The 20,746-nt window shown below is 46.4% G+C and overlaps 1 protein-coding gene across 1 annotated transcript; it reads right to left on the reverse strand.

Moving 5' to 3' along the window:
* Window positions 1–258: 258 nt before the first annotated feature.
* Window positions 259–20,208, reverse strand: LOC311512168 (chemerin-like receptor 1; the record flags this gene model as incomplete). Its single annotated transcript, XM_084613224.1, has 2 exons — window positions 259–769; window positions 19,841–20,208. The coding sequence occupies 2 exons, from the start codon at window positions 20,206–20,208 to the stop codon at window positions 259–261; spliced, it is 879 nt and encodes a 292-aa protein (XP_084469350.1).
* Window positions 20,209–20,746: the final 538 nt, after the last annotated feature.

Here is a 20,746-nt window from a genome sequence, read left to right on the forward strand (position 1 = left end):
TTATTAAATATTTGTTCCCCACGTAGGTACTTACAGACTATGATCAGGTCACCCCTTCACCGTCTCTTTGTTAAGCTAAATAGATTGAGATCCTTGTGTCTCTCACTCCAAGGCAGGTTTTCGAATCCTGTAATCATTCTTGTGGCTCTTCTCTGAATAAGGAAGAAAAATTCACAATTTGGGGATCAAGAGGATGTTACAGGTCCCAGCGAAAATAATTCTTTCTCCATGCAAATATTGAAAATTCCATCCATTCCCCTATTCAGCCAGCTCCGACTCTGAGTTGTCAGTGGTTTGGGGGCTTAATGTATGTTGCTGGTACCTCAGAAACTCTTCCTCCATGGTGAGGTAGAAGATGGGGTTGAGGCAGCTGCTGAAATATGTCAGGACACAAGCAAAAGTGCTTCCTATGTCCAGAAGATGTAGAGGGTAAGTTGCTGAGATCTGCAGAAAGGAGAAGATGTGATATGGCAGCCAGCAGAGGAAAAAAGTCGGGATCAAGCCAAGAAGGATCTTTAGTGGCTTGGTGGACTGGATCAGCCTGTTCCTTCTCAGCTTGGCAGCTAGAATGATGTAGATGGTTGGGATCAGGATCAAGGCGAATGGGATCAGAAACCCGACCAGGAACTGGATCGCAATGGCAGCCTTCACCCTCCCTTCATCCAGTTGGAAATTCATGCGGATGTTGGCAGGTGAGAGCATGGACTCCCAGAGATCACCGTACCGCAAGCTGAAACCAGCAGACAGGACCCACATGCCCATAATCAACCTGAAAACCAGGATGGGTGTGCGGTGGTTCTGAGTCCACCGCGGGCATGTCACGAGGATGTAGCGATCGATGCTGAGGGCCGTGAGGAGAAAGGCGTTGGAGAACATATGGAAGGAAGTGACAGTGCTGCTCAGCATCTTGGCCCAGTTTAAGTCCAGGATAAAGATGGAGGTGAATCTGAGGAGCAGGAAGATGATGAAGATGAAATCTGTCATGGCCCAGCTCCAGAACCACACGGCGTTGGCCGTTCTCTCCACACGGCAGGTGGTGAGGAAGAGGATGTAGCCATTCAATGGCACCCCGGCAAGGAAGGCCACACCACTCAGGACCAGGAAGAGAATTTGGAGGAACTCCATTCTGGAAGAATTGCAGTCACAATATCGCCTCCTTTGCTTCAGGGCTCAGCGAGGGCAGCGCAGACGTTGTACTGAGCAAAGGAAAGCAGAGCAATGAAACGGGCACCAGGAGGGGACACGAACGGAGTTTGCTTTCTACTAAACCAAATATTTAAAAAACACACCCCTTTGCTTCTTGCTGAAAAGTTGGATTTCTAGCCAAGGGGAGGTTGACCGTGCGGGTGTCCAGGATGCAGAGACAGAGATATGAGAGATCCCCGACAAATACTCACTAAAATTCCCAAATAATTTTCTTGCTCTTAGTTTCCCAGAGGAGCTGGTTATTCCTGTCTTGGTTTCCCTTCTTTTTTAAAAAAAATAATGGTCTTCTCCACTGTATGCATCCGATGAAGTGAGCTGTAGCTCACAAAAGCTTATGCTCTAATAAATTGTTTGTCTCTAAGGTGCCACAAGTCCTCCTTTTCTTTTTATGGATACAGACTAACACGGCTGCTACTCCAAAACTTCTCCACCCCCTTCATTCTGAAGTGGCATTTTTGTATGGTTTGGGCCATTTTGGGGGGTGGGGGGTGAGATAGTGGAGCCCGGCGGGCAAAATACCCACCAAAAGAACCCAGCTATAGAAATCTCCAGTGATGGACAGCAACTCCCCAAGAGGAGAAAATAAGATTGAAAAGATAACAATGACAAAAAAGCCATCTGGCAAAACACCAGAGGAAGAAAAGACCCGTAACAAGTCAAAAGATTTTTTTTTTAATTGCAAGAGTCTATTTTAGTGAGCAGAAAGGGAGTCCAGACTCCTGGGTTCCATCCCACATTCTGTCATTGAACTGTTTGGGGAGCCTGGACAAGTCACGTCATAGCCCTGTGCCTCAGTTTCCCCTCCAAACATTTATCTGTTTAGAGAGTGAGCTCGCTGTGGCCAGGCCTGTTTCTCCCTGTGGGTCTGTGCAGCACCTGGCACAATGGGATGCCCGAGCTCGGTCAGGGTCTGTGCAATACCCAGTGTGACAGGGGCCCCTGACCTCTGACAAGAAGACCCACAAATAATTTCAACCAGCTTTATCCAGAGCAGATGAGGGAAGGGGATGGGAGCAGCTTGGAGGGGGAGATCAAGGGGGCAGAGGTGGGGGGGGGTGAGAATGAGATCGAGTGGAGCAGCTGGAGGGTTTACCTCATTTCCTTACCTGTGTCTTTGGGGGATGCAGCGTCTCAGAGTCGACCCCTGTCCCAGGTCCCCAACACAATGCATGCAGCTTGCCCAGATTTGGCTCATTCAGGGAACATGGAGCCGTTCATGTGGGGGTATATCGGGGGGGGACGGGACAAAAGGGGCAGATCACAGGACGTGGTTGGGTCCGATCATGTCTGCAAAGCCTGGAAGGTCTTCGTCACCCATAGCTACATGCAGATGTCACACGAACCACAAGCTCCCCCCCCCGTGCTGGGACCTAGCAAGGTGTTTGCATTTGGCTGCCCACATCCTGGGGCAGGTGGGTGGGGCCCCCCGCAGACAACAGGGGCTGAGACAGCCATGTCCAGCCGACTCCAGTGGGTAAGGTCCCAGGAGCAGAGACACCAGCTGGGTCTCTGCCCTCGAGTCCCTCCTGGCTGGGGAAAGGGAAAAGAGCCCCGCTGGGAATGGGACGTGTGACATTCTCAGCCCTGCCTTTGCTGCAGGGAACCCACCCCTTGGCCCCGGGCCATGTAACAGGCCAGCCAACACGAAGGAAACCCTCGCTCTGTGCTAGAGACCACAGAAACCACACCCCGGCCTGCAACCTGCCTTCGTGTCTCATCATTTGCCTGGAGGCCTCAGGCGTGGGGGCACTTTTCTCAATTAGGAGCAGGGAGGTGATTTTCCATCTGGATCCGGCCCTGGTGCAACCGCTGCTGGGATCCTGTGTCCGGTTCTGGTGCCCACCCTTCGAGAAGGATGTTGAGCAACTGGAGAGGGGTCAGAGAAGAGCCATGAGAAGGACTAATGGACTGGACTCCAGGCTTGACAGAGAAAGACTCCAGGAGCTGAGGCTGTTCATTTTATCAAAGTGTTGCCGGCACCCAGTGCCGAGAGGCTGAACAACAGCTTGAGTTGGTTTGTTACCCGGTGTGCTGCACCCAATAATTACAACGGGGTGGAGAAGCAGAAAAGTTTATTTGAAGCTTTAAAAAGGTACAGGGAGATTTGAATTTTAAATTTTGTATAATAGAGCAGGAAGTTATATAGGCTTTTATATATTTTTTTTAGCATATTTATTTAATAGCAAGCTGTTTTAAGTATTTATATAGCTAGCTAATTTAGTTTTTAGCTAGTTTTTTGATTTTTTGTATTATTTGTTAAATTATATATAAAGCTGTTTTATTTAGCATTGTTTTTTTATATTTTTTTTGTTTGGCTTTGCTTAGTTTTAGGCAGTTTGATTTTGCAACATATTGTTGCAGATTTTTAGCATAACTGCTGTGTGTGCCTCCAGGCGGGGGGGCCAAGGACACTTGGGCCTAGCACACAGAGCTGCTGCGAGTGCCTCCAGGCAGGAGGGGGGGGCCAAGGACACCGGGGCCTAGTGCGAGGGGGCTTCATTGACACTCGTGGTTTTTTATCCCCTTGAGTTACCTAATGGCCATGCCCCAGTGTTCCCAACAACTCCCCCCTTTGAGAACACTTAACAGCCTTGGCTTTGAGTTTTTTTATTTGGGCTTGCTACATTGGAGATATTAATTGGACGGCAAGTTATATTTTTAAATTTTTTTTTTGTGGTAAGATTATTTGTAAGTGTTTTTTTAAAAGGGGAGGAACCATTACATTTATACCGTTGGCCTCCCCTGTTGGTTTTTATTTAATATTTATTAGCCCATTGTGTAATAATACAGGAGCTTTTTTTTACAGGATGCTTATAGGGATTAGAGTGTTTTTTTAAAAGGGGAGGAACCATTACACCCATACTGTTGGCTTTTTTTGTTGGTTTTTATTTAATATTTATTAGCTTACTGTGTAATAACACAGGAGCTTTTTTTTATAGGATGCCCATAGGGATTAGATTGGTTTTGGGTACAACATAACACTCCCTCAGTGAGTACTGCAACTGAATATTTTTGGTCCTGATAGGTGGCTTGCTGTAAAGAGGTCTTGTTCCAGAACGGCGAGTTTGTTTTTTCCTGCTCTTTGGTGGTGGCTAATTTTGCTAGGGTTAAGGGCAGCATGTCAAGGGGCATTTTTGTTTTGGGGGACAGTGGAGTTGGAGCACACACCCAGCAATCAGTTTGGTTTGTTAAATTAGCAACATGGTGTGCAAGCAAAACAAAGGAGTTATGCTTTTGATATGCACAGTTTGGAAATATTAATATAAAGAATAATAATGTTATTTAATGAATTATTATTAGAGTTTTTTTAATTTAAGGTTTTTAATACCTGGGTGGGCCCATTTTAGCATTAAGGTGCCCGCTATTTGTGTCTTTTAAACAGTAGCTTTAGCCTGAGATTGTTACTAGATGAGGAGTCAGCAGGTTGGACGGTCCACTGTTCTGCTGACGAGGGGGCGGGTACTGCCTTCAGACGAGAGTGATGGATTCAGTTCTTGTGTCCCTTGATTTTTGCCGCTGTATGGGAAATCAGCAGGACGGTATAGGGTTTTTTCCACTTTTTTTGGAGAGGCTCGTCTTTCCAGGTGCGAACAAGCACAGAGTCACCGGGCTGTAAGGAGTGAACGGGAGAGTCCAAGGGGAGAAGCTGGGAATTCTTGGTATACCTGTGAAGAGACAAGAGAACAGCAGACAGGGAACACATATACTGAGACAAAAAACCATTACCCAACTCCCATTCCCCTGACAGAACCGGGGTGCCATTCATGGGCCATGCCCTTCCAAACATAATTTTAAAGGGACTGAGCCCTAATCTACCCTTTGGGAGAACGCGGATACGGAGTAGGACGAGGGGCAAAGCACCAGGCCATCGCAGTGAGGCTTCTTGGCACACTTTTGAGAGATGCCGTTTAAGGGTCTGATTGGTACGCTCCACTACCCCACTGGCTTGCGGTCTCCAGGGCGTATGGAGTTTCCAGGGGATCCGTAAGGCATGTGAGATGCTTTGAATGATTTTTGACGTGAAGTGTGTCCCATTGTCAGATTCCATCCACAGGGGGAGTCCAAAGCGAGGAATGATTTTCTTAACAAACTTGAGGGCCACTGTCCTGGCAGTGCAGTTATGGCATGGGAAGGCTTCTGGCCATTCGCTGAACCGATTTACTATAACAAGGAGATATTTGAACCCTTGGGTCCGGGGAAACTCAGTAAAGTCTATTTGCCACACTTGTCCGGGGCCCGGAGTGGGTTCTAGGGCAGCTGGTGGCACAGGATGTCCTGGTCGGGGGTTATTCTTTTGGCAGACTAAGCAGTCCGCTTGTACCTGGGCAGCCAGGGGTCGGAGTCCGGAAGTGATAAAGTATTTTCCCATTAGCTGGATAAGTGCTTTTTTGCCAGCATGAGTGGTTTGATGTAGTTTCTGCAGCACTGGCCGGATTAGGCCCTTTGGTAAGAGGACCTTCCCTTCTGGGGAATGGAGCCATCCCTCCTTTTCCCAGAGACCGAGTTTGTCAGTTAGCTGTTTTTTTTTTTTAGAGTACTGAGGGGTTGGAAGCTCCCCTACTGATGGGATAAGGGCATGCATATGGGCGTTCTCAGCCTGAGGGGATGGCAGGGTGGCAGCATGCTTAGCTTCTCTATCTGCCCGGGCGTTACCTCTGGCCACATCTTGATCTTCCCTTTGATGGGCTTTACAGTGTACCACCGCCACTTCCGAGGGGAGTTGTACGGCTTCTAGGAGCCGGAGGATTTGGGGCCTGTACTTGACTGGGGAGCCTTGGGCTGTCAGCATTCCCCTTTGCTTCCATAGGCCAGCATGAGCATGCAGCACTCCAAAAGCATACTTTGAATTAGTAAAAATGTTGACCCGCTTTCCTTTTGACAGTTCAAGTGCACGGGTCAGGGCTATTAGTTCGGCAAGCTGGGCAGAGGTCCCAGCAGGCAAACCTTCAGCTTCCACAGTGTCATGGAGGGTCACAACAGCATAACCCGCCCTTTTTTGCCCATTTATTACAGTACTGCTACCATTAGTGTACCATTTATAATTTGCATTTGGGAGGGGTACATCCTTTAAATCCGGACGGCTGGAGTACTGGACATCTATGATTTTTAAACAGTCATGATTTTGTTGCTCTGTTTCTGGCAAGAGAGTGGCTGGGTTAAGGGAGGGGCAAGGCTGTAGGGTGACTTCAGAGTTCTTTAACAGCTTAGCCTGGTACCGAGCAATCCGAGCCTGGGTGAGCCAAAGCCTTTTCTTTGCATTCAATAAGGCTCGGACCATATGGGGAGTATAGATTTGCATAACCCCTTCCAATGTTAGCTTCTTGGCTTTTTTAAGCAATAGGGCAGTAGCTGCGACCGCCCGTAAACATGCCGGCCAACCCTTTGCAACCTGATTTAATTGCTTAGAAAAATAAGCCACAGGACGCTTCCATGCTTCTAACAGCTGTGTGAGCACTTCTAGGGCCACCCCCCTTTGTTTATGTACATACAACTGAAACGGCTTAGAGAGATCTGGCAGGCCCAGAGCCGGGGCTTTTATTAATTTTTTTTTTAGGATTTTAAATGCCCTGTTAGCCTTTGGGGTCCAATAGAAGGGGTCATGATTTGCTTTTTTTACATAGTTGTACAGGGGTTTAGCTTACAGTTTAAACTCTGGGATTTATATTTTGCAAAAGCCTGCCATACCCAGAAATGCCCTGAGCTGCTTACGGTTACTTGGGGTAGGAACTTGACAGATAGCTTCCTTTTTTTTGCTTGAAAGCTGACGCTCCCCTTGCCGTATGTGAAACCCGAGGTACCGTACCTCTGGGAGGGCAATTTGAGCCTTACTCCGTGCTACACGATATCCCCGGAGTCCAATAAAATTCAGGAGGCTCACGGTGGCTTTAAGGCAGGGTTTTTGGCTTACAGTGGCAATTAACAAATTATTTACATACTGCAGAAGGAGAGCCTTCTTATTATCCCACTGCTGTAGGTCCCTGGCCAGAGCCTGGCCAAAAAGGGTGGGAGAGTTTTTAAATTTTTGGGCCAACACTGTCCAGCAAAGTTGTTTTTTAACCCTTTTTTGGTCCTCCCACTGGAAGGAGAAGATTTCCTGTGATGGGGTGGCAACTGGGATGGTAAAGAAAGCATCTTTCAAATCAAGGACTGAAAAATGGGTATACTGTCCCCCTATAGAAGCCAATAAGGTGTACGGGTTAGGGACAAGAGGGTGCAGAGTCTTAACCCGTTCATTGACTGCCCTTAGGTCCTGTACCAGCCGATACGTGCCATCAGGCTTCTGTACGGGTAGAATGGGAGTGTTCCAGGCTGACTGACATTCCCGGAGAATACCATACATTAGGAATTGATTTATAGTTTTTTGTAAACCTTCTCTGGCTTTTTTCTTGATTGGATATTGTTTTACTTGCACTGGGCCTTTCCCTGGTATGAGCTGAATAGTAATAGGGGTCTGGTGGGTGGCCTTTTCTGGAATCCCTGATGCCCACACGAGGGGGTACACCTGGTTTTTCCACGGACTCCATTTTGGGGCTTGCATGGCTGAGGGCTCAACTGCAAGGGTCATGATCCAGGCATTCTCAGGGGGTAAGGTAAGGGTTATTTTGTCCTCAGTAAAATGCAGGGTGGCACCGAGGCGACAAAGTAGATCCCGTCCCAGCAGAGGCGTTGGACACTCAGGGAGGTATACCAGCTTGTGGGATAGAGTCCTGTTTCCCAAAGCACATTCCACTGGGGCATACACTGGGCACCTGGTGTCCCTGCCCGTGGCTCCCACCACAGTAAGGGAATTTGCTACTGGCAATTGAAAAGGCTGATTTACGGCAGTTCGGGCCGCTCCAGAGTCCACTAAAAAATCTATTTTTGAGCTTCCCACCCGCATCTTTACTCGGGGTTCCGGGGGTAGGGTGGTCCGTCTCCCCTGACACCCCTATTCCTGCTCCACCATTGCCATCATAGGGGCACCCCCCTTTTCTTTCCTCTTTGGGCACTTATTTTTTTAGTGTCCCTTCTGTTGACACAGGGCACACTGGTTGCGACCCAGTCGTCTCTCCTGCAGGCCCGGACGGTCGCGTCCACGGCCCCTTCCTCCCCGGCCACTTCTCTTAGTGCCGGCCTGTACCGCTGTTACCATCAATTTCACTTGCTTTTTTTTTTTTTTTTGTCTCTCTCAGACTATAAGCTCGGTTTGCAGTCTTTAAAATTTGTGCCATGGTTATACCCATTAAATTTTTTTTTTTGTAACTTTTTTTTAATATTAGGGGCTGCTCTGCTCGTAAAAAAATTTTTAATAATTGACTTAGTTGCCTGATTATTGGCGTTTGCATTAGTGTTCTGTCGAATGGTGTCCCGAATACGCTGTAGAAAGGCCCCTGGGCTTTCTTTTAAATTTTGCATTACTTTATATGGCTTGCTTAATTATTATGTCGGACAGCCGAGTGATGGAGTCCATGCAAAAGCAACTCCTTATAGGAGGTAAGGCGGGTCAAATTCCCATGATTATTTGGATCCTACCTGGGGTCTGCTCGGGGGACTTGTGCATCCGGGTCAGGGACATTAATACGATCCCGGTCGTACCGTCTCTGCGCCTCCTCCCTTGCCTTGGACACAACCTGTTGTCTTTCAACCTCAGACAATAGGGTTCGCAGGAGGACGTTACAATCATCCCAGTCCGGCTTGTGACTACTGAGGCACTCCTCAAAGACTGATATAAACCTGCTTGGGTTGGTGGAAAACTTTCCTGCCTGTGCTTTGAAAGCAGCCAAATCCACAGGATTAAAGGGCACATGAGTATAAACCTGCATAGTTGTGGCAGGACGCCTGTCTGATCCAGACCGGGCGACTTTAGTTTCGGTGATTAAGGGGTGTAGGCCAACCATTGGGGACTTACAAGGTGTGGGTGTAGGGGCCGAAGGGGACACCGGCTCTGCCATTACAGTGGGGGTGGGGGTCTGGGGACTAACATTAGCTGCTACCGAACCAGTTGGAGTCAGATTACAGCGCTGTAAAATATCTGGTCGAGTACATAAAGTCAGAAACAAATGCGCATACATATGTTCATTCCATTTCCTTGTTCTTTGACAGAACAGGAGTAACTGAAGGATTGTGTTGTAATTAATTGACCCTCCTGGTGGCCACCACTCCTGGTCCTCTAGTTGATATTGAGGCCAGTCAACTGTACAGAATCGTTTTAATTGGCTCTTAGTTATTGGATTCGCACCAAATACCTTCCAGTTTGCTAGAATGCACTTTAGGGGCGTACACCGTGCCCTAACCTTTGAGCTTTGTCCCTGTCCCATACCTACAGGGTAACTCTGGGCGTCCCCAGGTTCCAACAGAGCATATAATCCGGATTTTAAAAGGTTCCTACCTTATCCAAGGGACCGGTTCTTCACCGCCGTCCTGCAGCTGCTCCTCCCCCACGTCTAAGGGACCGGTTCTTCACCGCCGTCCACAACAGCTTCTCCACTATATGAGTGCGTTGCACCGTTGTGCCCTCTGGGGTCGATCAAATCGCGTCTCCTCCGAGGCCCCCGATGAACTCACCGGTGCGCGCTGGGCGTCGGTTCTCGCCGCAATCCTCGACCTCCAGGAGGGGTCCGGGCAAGGCTAAATTGCAGCCTCGTCGCCCACCCAGGGACGCCAAAAGCTGTTGCCGGCACCCAGTGCCGAGAGGCTGAACAACAGCTTGAGTTGGTTCGTTACCCGGTGTGCTGCACCCAATAATCACAACGGGGTGGAGAAGCAGAAAAGTTTATTTGAAGCTTTAAAAAGGTACAGGGAGATTTGAATCTCAAATCCTGTACAACAGAGCAGGAAGTTACACAGGCTTTTATATATATATTTTTTAGCATATTTATTTAATAGCAAGCTGCTTTAAGTATTTATATAGCTAGCCAATTTAGTTTTTAGCTAGTTTTTTTATTTTTTGTATTATTTGTTAAATTATATATAAAGCTGCTTTATTTAGCATTGTTTTTTTATATTTTTTTTGTTTGGCCTTGCTTAGTTTTAGGCAGTTTGACTCTGCAACATATTGTTGCAGATTTTTAGCATAACTGCTGTGTGTGCCTCCAGGCGGGGGGGCCAAGGACACTTGGGCCTAGCACGCAGAGCTGCTGCGAGTGCCTCCAGGCAGGAGGGGGGGGCCAAGGACACCGGGGCCTAGTGCGAGGGGGCTTCATCGACACTCGTGGTTTTTTATCCCCTTGAGTTACCTAGTGGCCATGCCCCAGTGTTCCCAACAAAAGGACACATCTACACGGGGAAGGATGCACCGATGCAGCTGTGGCGCTGTAGCGGCTCAGTGAAGACGCTGTCTGTGCTGACGGGAGAGCTTCTCCCATCGGCGTAGTTAATCCACCCCCCCAAGAGGTGGTAGCTGTCCCTGATGGGAGAAGCGTTGTCTACACCGGGCGTTAGGTCAGTATAACAGAGTCACCCGGTGGTGGTGGGTTTCCACACCCATGAGTGACATAGTTACACCAAGATTAGTTGCTAGTGGGGTGGTGGAAATGAGGAACCGGGGTAGGGGTTGCGGGGGCAGAGACAGATCTGGGTGGGGCATTGTGGATTTCACCCTAGCATTGAAGCTGGAAGGTTTAATCTCACTTTCTTACCTTTGTCTTTGGGGAATCAGACACGGCATCTCAGAATTGATTCCCCCAAAACACACACACCACATGCAGCTCCCCCTGACCCCATGGACTCTGTCTGGGGGCAGGAAGCTGTCCTCCTGGGGGGGAGCGAGCACGGGGGGGTGGCTTAGCGGGGGTGGGAGATGCTCACAAAGCTGAGTCTGCAAAGCCTCCAAGGTGGCCAGCTCCGTGCAAGTTTCAAACAGCTTAGCTCAGCTCTGGGGCCTCTCGTGATAAAGGGTCTGAGATCCCATCTGCAGAGACAGTCGCCCACATCCGGGGCAGCCACAGCCCCAGAGCAGGGGCTAAGCTGCGAATGCATCGTTGCAAAAATTCAGCCCATTCACACCTGGAAACACACCAGACCCAGCTTGGGCCCCTGAAGTGCCGCTGGGTCGGGAGTAATTCGTGGGTGGGCCCTGCCGCCCTTCACCCCCAGTCACCCCACGAATGTCCGGGAGAGACCCTGCCAGGTGGCGACTGGATTGTGAATCTCTCACTTCTTTGCCTGTGAGGGAGACAACATTGTGTCTGCTCCTTGACTGGCTGATGGATGGGTTGGATGTTGGAGAATGGCCAGCGACAGAGCGAAGGGCGAAAGCTTCGTGAATTTTGGCCAGGAATATCAGGATTTATTGAGACACTGGTTTAAAAAGCCACTGTGGTGGGATTTCCGGCATGCAACCTGGACTGTGGGACGTCTGAGCCTTTTGTAACACCAACCTGGGGTATTCCTCTCAGACTGTGATACTCTGTCAAGCTGCAAACTTCTGGCAGGTCTTGCACTTCCACAGCCATCCCCAGGCAGGGACACACCCAGCTGAGTTCCATAAATGACCTCCCAGCCACTCATGAACCATCAATAGGAAGGCTCCAGTGAATTCCCCCCGGCTCCCTGGCCTTGCAGCCAAGAAATGTACCGTCCTGCATTGATCAGAATCCTAGCAAGTGTAATTTCATTACCTATTCTGCGCCTCCCCCCATGTGGAGAGCACAACAACCAGCCTTTGTAAACTGAGCTGAGATTTCCCAAGGACTTCCATCAAAACACACAGTTTTAGGTAGAATATAAAACAGGTTTATTAACTATAGACAGATGGATTTTAAGTGATTATAAGCAGCGAGTGTAGAGATCACAGTTGGTTACAAAATAAGTTAAATTAAATTCCCAATCCGAGTTACATAAACTAGACAGGATTTGAATCAAACCATGTCTCAACCTGGCAGATGGTACAAGCAGGTGACAGTTCTTCAATACACAGGCTGGGCTTGTCTTTCAGACTGATACTGAACTTCTGCAGTTCAAAGTCTTTGTCCTGCAGACATTTTTCCATGTGTTGAATTGTGGGGGGAGTGAGGCCAAGTGGCGATGTCATTTCACCTCATTTGTAGTTTCTTCCAGCTTGATGGAAATATATTTTGCTATGATGTGGGTCAAACAGTCTCCATTGTCTATGTTCTCTCTCTGAGACATCTCCATTTTATACAGTTCCTTAGATAGTGGATTCTTGGATGTGTGCTGATGAGACATTAACGCTGTCTGGCTCCTCCACTGTCATACCTGAAAGGCTGGTTGTGGGTGTTCCCAACATCGGAACTTATTTCAGTAACATACACATAGCAAAACTTTATAACTCCCCATACAATGACAGCATGTACAATTCAAGAGGATATTAATAATAAATAGATCAAGACTTTTTTAATGATACCTCACAAGGCAGACTTTGTTCATATATTCAGTGGTGAATATGGGGGTTCCACGGTATTGTTTTGAGGTACAGAGTGCCACAGCCACCCACATTTTATTTAAAGTCTCCAATATTTTAAATACCTCCTCACTTCATTGCCTTCCAAAATAGAACTGGATATTTCTGGTTTTCTGAAATTTTCGGTGGAGTTTTGTAGCCTCTACGACTCTTACAATTTAGTTGCAGCATTTGCCATGCTTGTCCTTTTCCTCCAAGCCCCAGATCCTGGAATAAGATGATTAGGTGGGAATTTCAGCTTTCTTTTCTTTTTTTTAAAGTAAGTTTCCAGCCTTTGTTCTTGCAGAGAAAAGCTTGAAATGGCCACCTGGAAAAAATCAGGAGGCAAAAAAGAAGAACCCAGATGTCTTTCGTTTCAAACCAATCTCATGAGGTTTTACGGGGTGTCTCATGAGGTTTGAAGGCTCGGGCTCGGCAATGAAGAGGCAGGACTAGAGTTTTAAAAGTGGCTGTGACAAAGTCCCTGCTCTACCTTGGTGGGTCTTGCGTTTATTGGCGGATTGGCTCACCTTGGAGCTTCACGGCAGCCCTCAGCTTAGCCGTTTTCATGAACCCACAGTCCAGGTCAACTCCTCCTGTGTCTGACCAAGAGTTGGGAGGATCTGGGGGGAACCTGGACCCACCCTCTACTCCGGGGTCTAGCCCAGGGCCCTGTGGAATGCAGCTGTCTAGAGTGCCTCCTGGAACAGCTGTGCGACAGCTACAACTCCCTGGGCTACTTCCCCATGGCCTCCTCCCAACACCTTCTTTATCCTCACCATAGGACCTTCCTCCTGGTGACTGATAATGCTTGTACTCCTCAGTCCTCCAACAGTCCACGTTCTCACTCTCAGCTCCTAGTGCCTCTTGCTCCCAGCTCCTCACACGCACACCACAAACTGAAGTGAGCTACTTTTTAAACTCAGGTGCCGTGATTAGCCTGCCTTAATTGATTCTAGCAGCTTCTTGATTGGCTGCAGGTGTTCTAATCAGTCTGTCTGTCTTAATTGTCTCCAGAAGGTTCCTGATTGTTCTGGAACCTTCCCTGTTACCTTACCCAGGGAAAAGGGACCTACTTAACCTGGGGCTAATATATCTGCCTTCTATCACTCTCCTGTAGCCATCTGGCCTGACACTGCCACACGGCTAAGAGAGTTAGGTGCCAAATTCCCATTGAAGTTAGGAGTTAAGCACCTAACTCACATAGGTGCTTTTGAAAATCTCACCACTAGAAGCCTAAGTCAATTCAGTTACAACACATAATGGTAGACAGCTAAAAAGTGACATGTAAGTTCTTATATACAAATGCTAGAAGTCTAAATAATAAGATGGGTGAACTTCAGTGCCTCGTATTAAATGAGGATATTGATACAACAGGCATCACAGAAGCTTGGTGGAATGAGGATAATCTACGGGAGACAGTAATACCAGGTTACAAAATATATCACAGAACAAGTCATGCTGCGCGGGGAGTGGCACTATATGTGAAAGAAAGTGTAGCGTCAAATGAAGTAAAATTCTTAAATGAACCAGACTGTACCATAGAATTTCGATGGATAGTAATTACATGCCTGAATAATAAAAATGTAGTGGCAGGGAGATATTACCAACCACCTGACCAGGATTGTGATAGCGACTGTGAAATGCTCAGGGAGTTTACAGAGGCTATTAAAATAAAAAACTCAATAATAATGGGGGATTTAAACGGTCCCCATATTGACTGGGTACATATTACCTTAGAACGGGACGCAAAAATAAAGTTTCCTGGCACATGTTGATGACTGCCTCTGTCCCTTTTTTCCACATCCTGTTTGACCCCAGTTTGTATAGTAATATTCTCAGCTATACCTTAACCAATCATTTTACTAAAATTTAACTAACCAATCCTAACATATTGTAACATAATTCTCTAACCAATTATATTTCACTATCCTAATTTACTTACAGCTAGTGAAATTAATTAGACATCAGACAGAAACAATTAGAGAACCAGACAGATTAACAATAGAAAAGTGGGGGCCATAAAGATAAAACATACAGAAATGAGGGTTTCACAACCCCAACTATTAATAAGTAATTTCTTGTCAGACAGGATGCTATCAAACTAAGTTTTCTCTAACCATCTTTATCTGATGGTGAATGGCACTATCAGGATAGGATTGTATTCGTAACAGCCCAATAGCACCTTATTTCAATGTGACTGGCTTGGGATGTGAGGACGTGACCGTTCACTTCCCAGCTTATGGCTGCCCCTTCTGCTTAGTCAAAGGCCTTCGCCTAAGAACAAGGCCTCAGACTATCCTAGTGAGAGAAGGCCCAGACACAGGCAGATTGTGATTTTGATTCTTTGTTTTATACCCATGTAACTAGCTAAGTGATAAAAAGACACCTAAGTTCTTAAAGTCTAGGGTTTACAGGAGGCCTGAATAGCAATATTCTAACAGCGTCTTGGAGCAGCTAGTCCTGAAACCCACAAGGGGAGAGGCAATTCTTGATTCAGTCCTAAGTAAAGCACAGGATCTCGTCCAAGGAGAACCGCTTGGTAATAGTGACCATAATATAATTAAAGTTAACATCCCTGTGGCGAGGGAAACAACACAGCAGCCCAAAACTGTAGCATTTAATTTCAGAAAAGAGAACTACACAAAGATGAGGAAGTTAGTAAAAAAGAAATGAAAAGGTCCATTGCCAAAAGTGAAATCCCTGAAAGCTGCAATAAGAGAACCAAAAAAGTGCACCGTGGGTGTAAGGTACTGCGGAAGACTTTGTTACGACCTAGCTAGGGAACTTCTGCTTTCTCGGTGCCGAGTGGTCACTGTAGGACATGAAAATCCGGCCACAACCAGCTTTAGATGGGTTCTGTCTGCCCTGCATGGCCCTTTGCCAAGTAGTGGAAAGCCCCTTTGGAAAGTACCTAATTATATATTCATGAGCTGTTTCAGTGTACCACTTATTAAGCATCGCTGTGAACCCCTTCGTCGGACTCCGTCCCAGGCAGAGCTCCGGTGCGCTGGGTTCCCTGCCTCCATGACAGCAACACTTGGAGTCCCCGTTGAGGGTGTGTCACTTACCTTCAATAAAGCCAATAACTCGCTGCTTTGCTGCGTGTAGGCCTCGTTCTTTCGGAGCACTCCCGATAGGCCTGCGGCCTAGCATGGAACAGTGGGTAAACAACTGCGTAAAGAAGCTTTGAGAGGCAAAAAGGGATCCTTTAAAAGTGGAAGTTAAATCCTATTGAGGAAAATAGAAAGTAGCATAAATGCTGGCAAATGAAGTGTAAAAATGTAATTAGGAACGCCAAAGACTCAAAAAGTAATAGCAAAAATATTTTGAGGTACATCAGAAGTAGGAAGCCTGCAAAACAACCAGAGTGGCCACTGCATGATTGAGATGTTAAAGGAGTACTCAAGGACGATAAGACCATTGCGGAGAAACAAAATGAATTATTTTCATCGGTCTTCACGGCTGAGCATGTGAGGGCAATTCCCAAACTTGAGCCATTCTTTTTAGGTAACAAATCTGAGGAAATGTCCTAGATTGAGGTGTCATTAGGGGAGGTTTTGGAACAAATTGATAAACTAAACAATAATAAGTCACCGGGACCAGATGGCATTCACCCAAGTGTTCCGAAGGAGTTCAAATGTGAAATTGCAGGACTACTAACTAACAAAGGGTAGGGATAAAATGTCAGTTTTCAGAAAGGGAGACAGATAAATAGCGAAGTCTGTACTGGGACCAATACTGTTCAACATATTCATAAACGATTTGGGGAAAGGGATTAAGAGCGCGGTGGCAATTTGCAATTTGCAGATGATACAAAACTACTCAAGATAGTTAAGTCCAAAGCAGACTGCGAGGAGCCACAAAAGGGTCTCACAAAACAACAACAAAATGGCAGATGAAATTTAGTGTTGATAAATGCAAAGTAATGCACATTGGAAACCGTAATCCCAACTACACATATAAAATGATGGGGTCTAAATTAGCTGTTACCACTCAAGAAAGATCTTGGAGTCATTGTGGATAGTTCTCTGAAAACATCCACTCAATGTGCTGCGGCAGTCAAAAAAGCGAACAGAATGTTGGAAATCATTAAGAAAGGGAAAGATAATAAGACAGAAAATATCATATTGCCTCTATATAAATCCATGGTATGCCCACATCTTGAACACTGCATGCAGATGTGGTCGCCCCATCTCAAAAAACATATACTGGAATTGGAAAAGATAGAGAAAAGGGCTACAAAAATTATTAGGGGTATGGGACAGCTTCCATATGAGGAGAGATTAATGAGACTGGGACTTTTCAGCTTTGAAAAGAGATGACTAAGGAGGGTTTTAACAGAGCTCTATAAAATCCTAACTGGTGTGGAGAAAGTAAATAAGGAAGTGTTATTTAATCATTCCCATAACACAAGAACTAGGGGTCACCAAATAAAATTAATAGTCAGCAGGTTTAATACAAACGAAAGGAAGTATTTCTTCCCACAACACACAGACAACCTGTGGAACTCTTTGCCAAAGGATGTTGTGAAGGCCAAGACTATAACAGGGTTATGTTATGTTATATTCTGTTTGACTCTTAGCGAGATTCCTACGGGCCTAAACTCTTTTAAAAATAGGACTTAGGCACTTTTGAAAATTTTATTATTTGTTGCATAGACCCCTTGATCTTCAAGAAACACATAGAGAAAGCTCCACTGGGAGCAAAGATGACATGATGAGAAGAATAATGACACAAAGACGTAGAAAAGGACATATCATAAAGAACTAAACACCCCAAAATGATTTAAAAATTAAAAAAACCAAGACTCTAATATATTTTGTTAAAATGACAGATTCACAGATTCCGAGGCTGGAAGGGACCATTGTGATCATCGCGTCTGACCTCCCCAATCACACGGACCAGAGAACTGCCCCAAAATAATTCCTAGAGCAGAGCTTTTAGAAAAACATCTCAGCTTAATTAAAAATTGCCAGTGATGGAGGATCCACCACGACCCTTGGGAAATTGCTCCAGTGGTCAGTTACTCTGATTGTTACAAATTTACACCTCCTTTCCAGTCTGAATTTGTCTAGGTTCAACTTCTGTTCACTGGATCATGTTAGACCTTCCTATGCTAGATTGAACAGCCCATTATGAAATATGTATTCCCCACGTAGGTACTTACAGACTGTGATCAAGTCACCCCTTCAGCTTCTCTTTGTTAAGCTTATGAGAAGAGGCTGAGGGAACTGGGATTGTTTAGTCTGCGGAAGAGAAGAATGAGGGAGGATTTGATAGCTGCTTTCAACTACCTGAAAGGGGGTTCCAAAGAGGATGGATCTAGACTGTTCTCAGTGGTAGCAGATGATAGAACAAGGAGTAATGGTCTCAAATTGCAGTGGGGGAGATTTAGGTTGGATATTAGGAAAAACTTTTTCACTAGGAGGGTGGTGAAACACTGGAATGCATTACCTAGGGAGGTGGTGGAATCTCCTTCCCTAGAGGTTTTCAAGGTCAGGCTTGACAAAGCCCTGGCTGGGATGATTTAGTTGGGGATTGGTCTTGGTTTGAGCAGGGGGTTGGACTAGATGACCTCCAGAGGTCCCTTCCAACCCTGATATTCTATGGTTCTATGATTCTAAATAGATTGAGCTCCTTGAGACTCTCACTCTAAGGCAGGTTTCAGAGTGATAGCCGTGTTAGTCTGTATCAGCAAAAAGAACAAGGTGTACTTGTGGCACCTTAGAGACTAACAAATTGATTTGGGCATAAGTTTTCGTGGGCTAAAACCCACTTCATCAGATGCTTGCAGTGGAAAATACAGTAGGAAGATATATATATATATATATATACAGAGAACATGAAAAAAGGGGGTTGCCATACCAAATCTAACAAGACTAATCAATTAAGGTGGGCTGTTATCAGTAGGAGAAAAAAAACGTTTGTAATGATAATCAGGGTGGCCCATTTCAAACAACTGACAAGAAGGTGAGAGTAACAGTAGGTGAAAAATTAACATGGAGAAATAGTTTTTTGTTTGTGTAATGACCCATCCGCTCCCAACCTGAAGCGAATACTCACCAACAAACAAACAAACAAAGCCCCCAACCTGAAGCAAATACTCACCAGCAACCACACACCACACAACAAAAACACTAACCCAGGAACCGATCCTTGCAACAAAGCCCGTTGCCAACTCTGTCCACATATCTATTCAAGGGACACCATCCTAGGGCCTAATCACATCAGCCACACCATCAGGGGCTCATTCACCTGCACATCTACCAATGTGATCTATGCCATCATGTGCCAGCAATGCCCCTCTGCCATGTACATTGGCCAAACCAGACAGTCTCTATGCAAAAGAATAAATGGACACAAATCAGATATAAAGAATTATATCTTTCAAAAACCAGTCGGAGAACACTTCCATCTCCCTGGATACGCAACTGCAGACCTAAAAGTCGCAATTCTTCAACAAAAAAACTTCAAAACCAGACTTCAATGAGAAACTGCAGAACTGGAATTAATTTGCAAACTGGACAACATTCAATTAGGCTTGAATAAAGTCTGGGAGTGGATGGGTCATTACACAAACTAAAAACTATTTCCCCATGCTAATTTCTAATCCAGTAATCATTCTTGTGGCTCTCCTTTGAATCAGACCAAAAATTAACTTTCCAAAAAAGACAATTTAGGGGTCAAGAGGAAGTTACAGGTCTAGTGAATAGAATTATTTTTCCATGCAATTAACCACAATTCCATCCATTCCCCTGGTCATCTGGCTCTGGCTCTGAGTTGTCGGTGGTGTGGGTGTTTCGTGCACATTGCCGGTACCTCAGAAACTCTTCCTCCATGGTGAGGTAGAATATGGGGTTGAGGCAGCTGCTGAAATATGTCAGGACCCAAGCAAAAGCACTTCCAATGTCCAGAAGAGGCAGAGGGTACTTAGCTGAGATCAGCAGGAAGGAGAAGACGTGATACGGCAACCAGCAGAGGAAAAACGTCAGGATCAAGCCAAGAAGGATCTTGAGTGGCTTGGTGGATTGGATCAGCTTGCTCCTTCTCAGCTTGGCAGCTAGAATGATGTAGAAGTTTGGGATCAATATCAAGGCTAACGGGATCAGAAACCCGACCAGGAACTGGATCACAACGGTAGCCTTCACCCTCTCTTCCTCCAGTCGGAAATTCATGCTGGTGCTGGCAGGTGAGAGCAGGAATTCCCAGAGATCACCGTACCGCAAACTGAATCCAAGAGACAGGGCCCACGTGCCCAGAACCACCCCAAAAGCCAGTTGGGGCATGCGGTGGTTCCAGGCCCACTCAGGGCGTGCCACGAGGATGCAGCGATCGACACTGAGGGCTGTGAGGAAGAAGGCGCTGGAGAACATGTGTAGGGAGGTGACGGTGCTGCTCATACTCTTGGCCCAGTTTAAGTCCAGGATGAAGATGGAGATGAATCTGAGGGGCAGGAAGATGATGAAGATTAAATCGGCCACAGCCTGGTTCAGGAACCACACGGTGCTGGCCGTCCTCTCCACACGGCAGCCAGCGATGAAGAGGATGTAGCTGTTCAACGACACCCCGGCGAGGAAGGCCATGCCACTAAGTACCAGACAGACAATTAGGAACACCATTCTCAGAAGAGTTGCAGTCACAATATCCCCTTCTTTTCCTCAGGGCTCAGCAGAGGCAGACGCTGTACTGAGCAAAGGAAGGAAGAGCAATGAAACGGGCTCCCAGAGAGGACACGGACAGAAAGAGACAGCAGCAGAGTTTATAATCTCCTTAGAGTTTATAAACTCCCCAGTTCCTGAGCTGAAATCAAATAGGATCAAATCCTTGAAGGCCAGTGGCACCATGGTTCAAAGACCTTAGAAGCATAGAGCCAGAGGGTTAAAAGGGACCGCAAGGGTCATCCAGTCTAACCCCCTGCCAATATGCAGGATTTGTTCTGTCTATTCTCTGGCCGAACATTTTTTGTTTTTACATAATATCGTTTCTTTACCAAACCAAATATTTAAAGAAACCCACGTTTGCTTCTTGCTGAAAAGTTAGATTTCCTGGCAAGGGGATGTGGACTGTGGGGTGTCCCAGATGCATAGACAGAGATATGACAGACACCGCCATCCCCCAAAGCCTCACTAAAATTCCCAAATAATCTTCTTCCTGTTA

The sequence above is a fragment of the Lepidochelys olivacea genome (genome assembly GCF_965140295.1).
Source record: "Lepidochelys olivacea isolate rLepOli2 genome assembly, chromosome: 24".
NCBI classification, from domain to species: domain Eukaryota; kingdom Metazoa; phylum Chordata; order Testudines; family Cheloniidae; genus Lepidochelys; species Lepidochelys olivacea.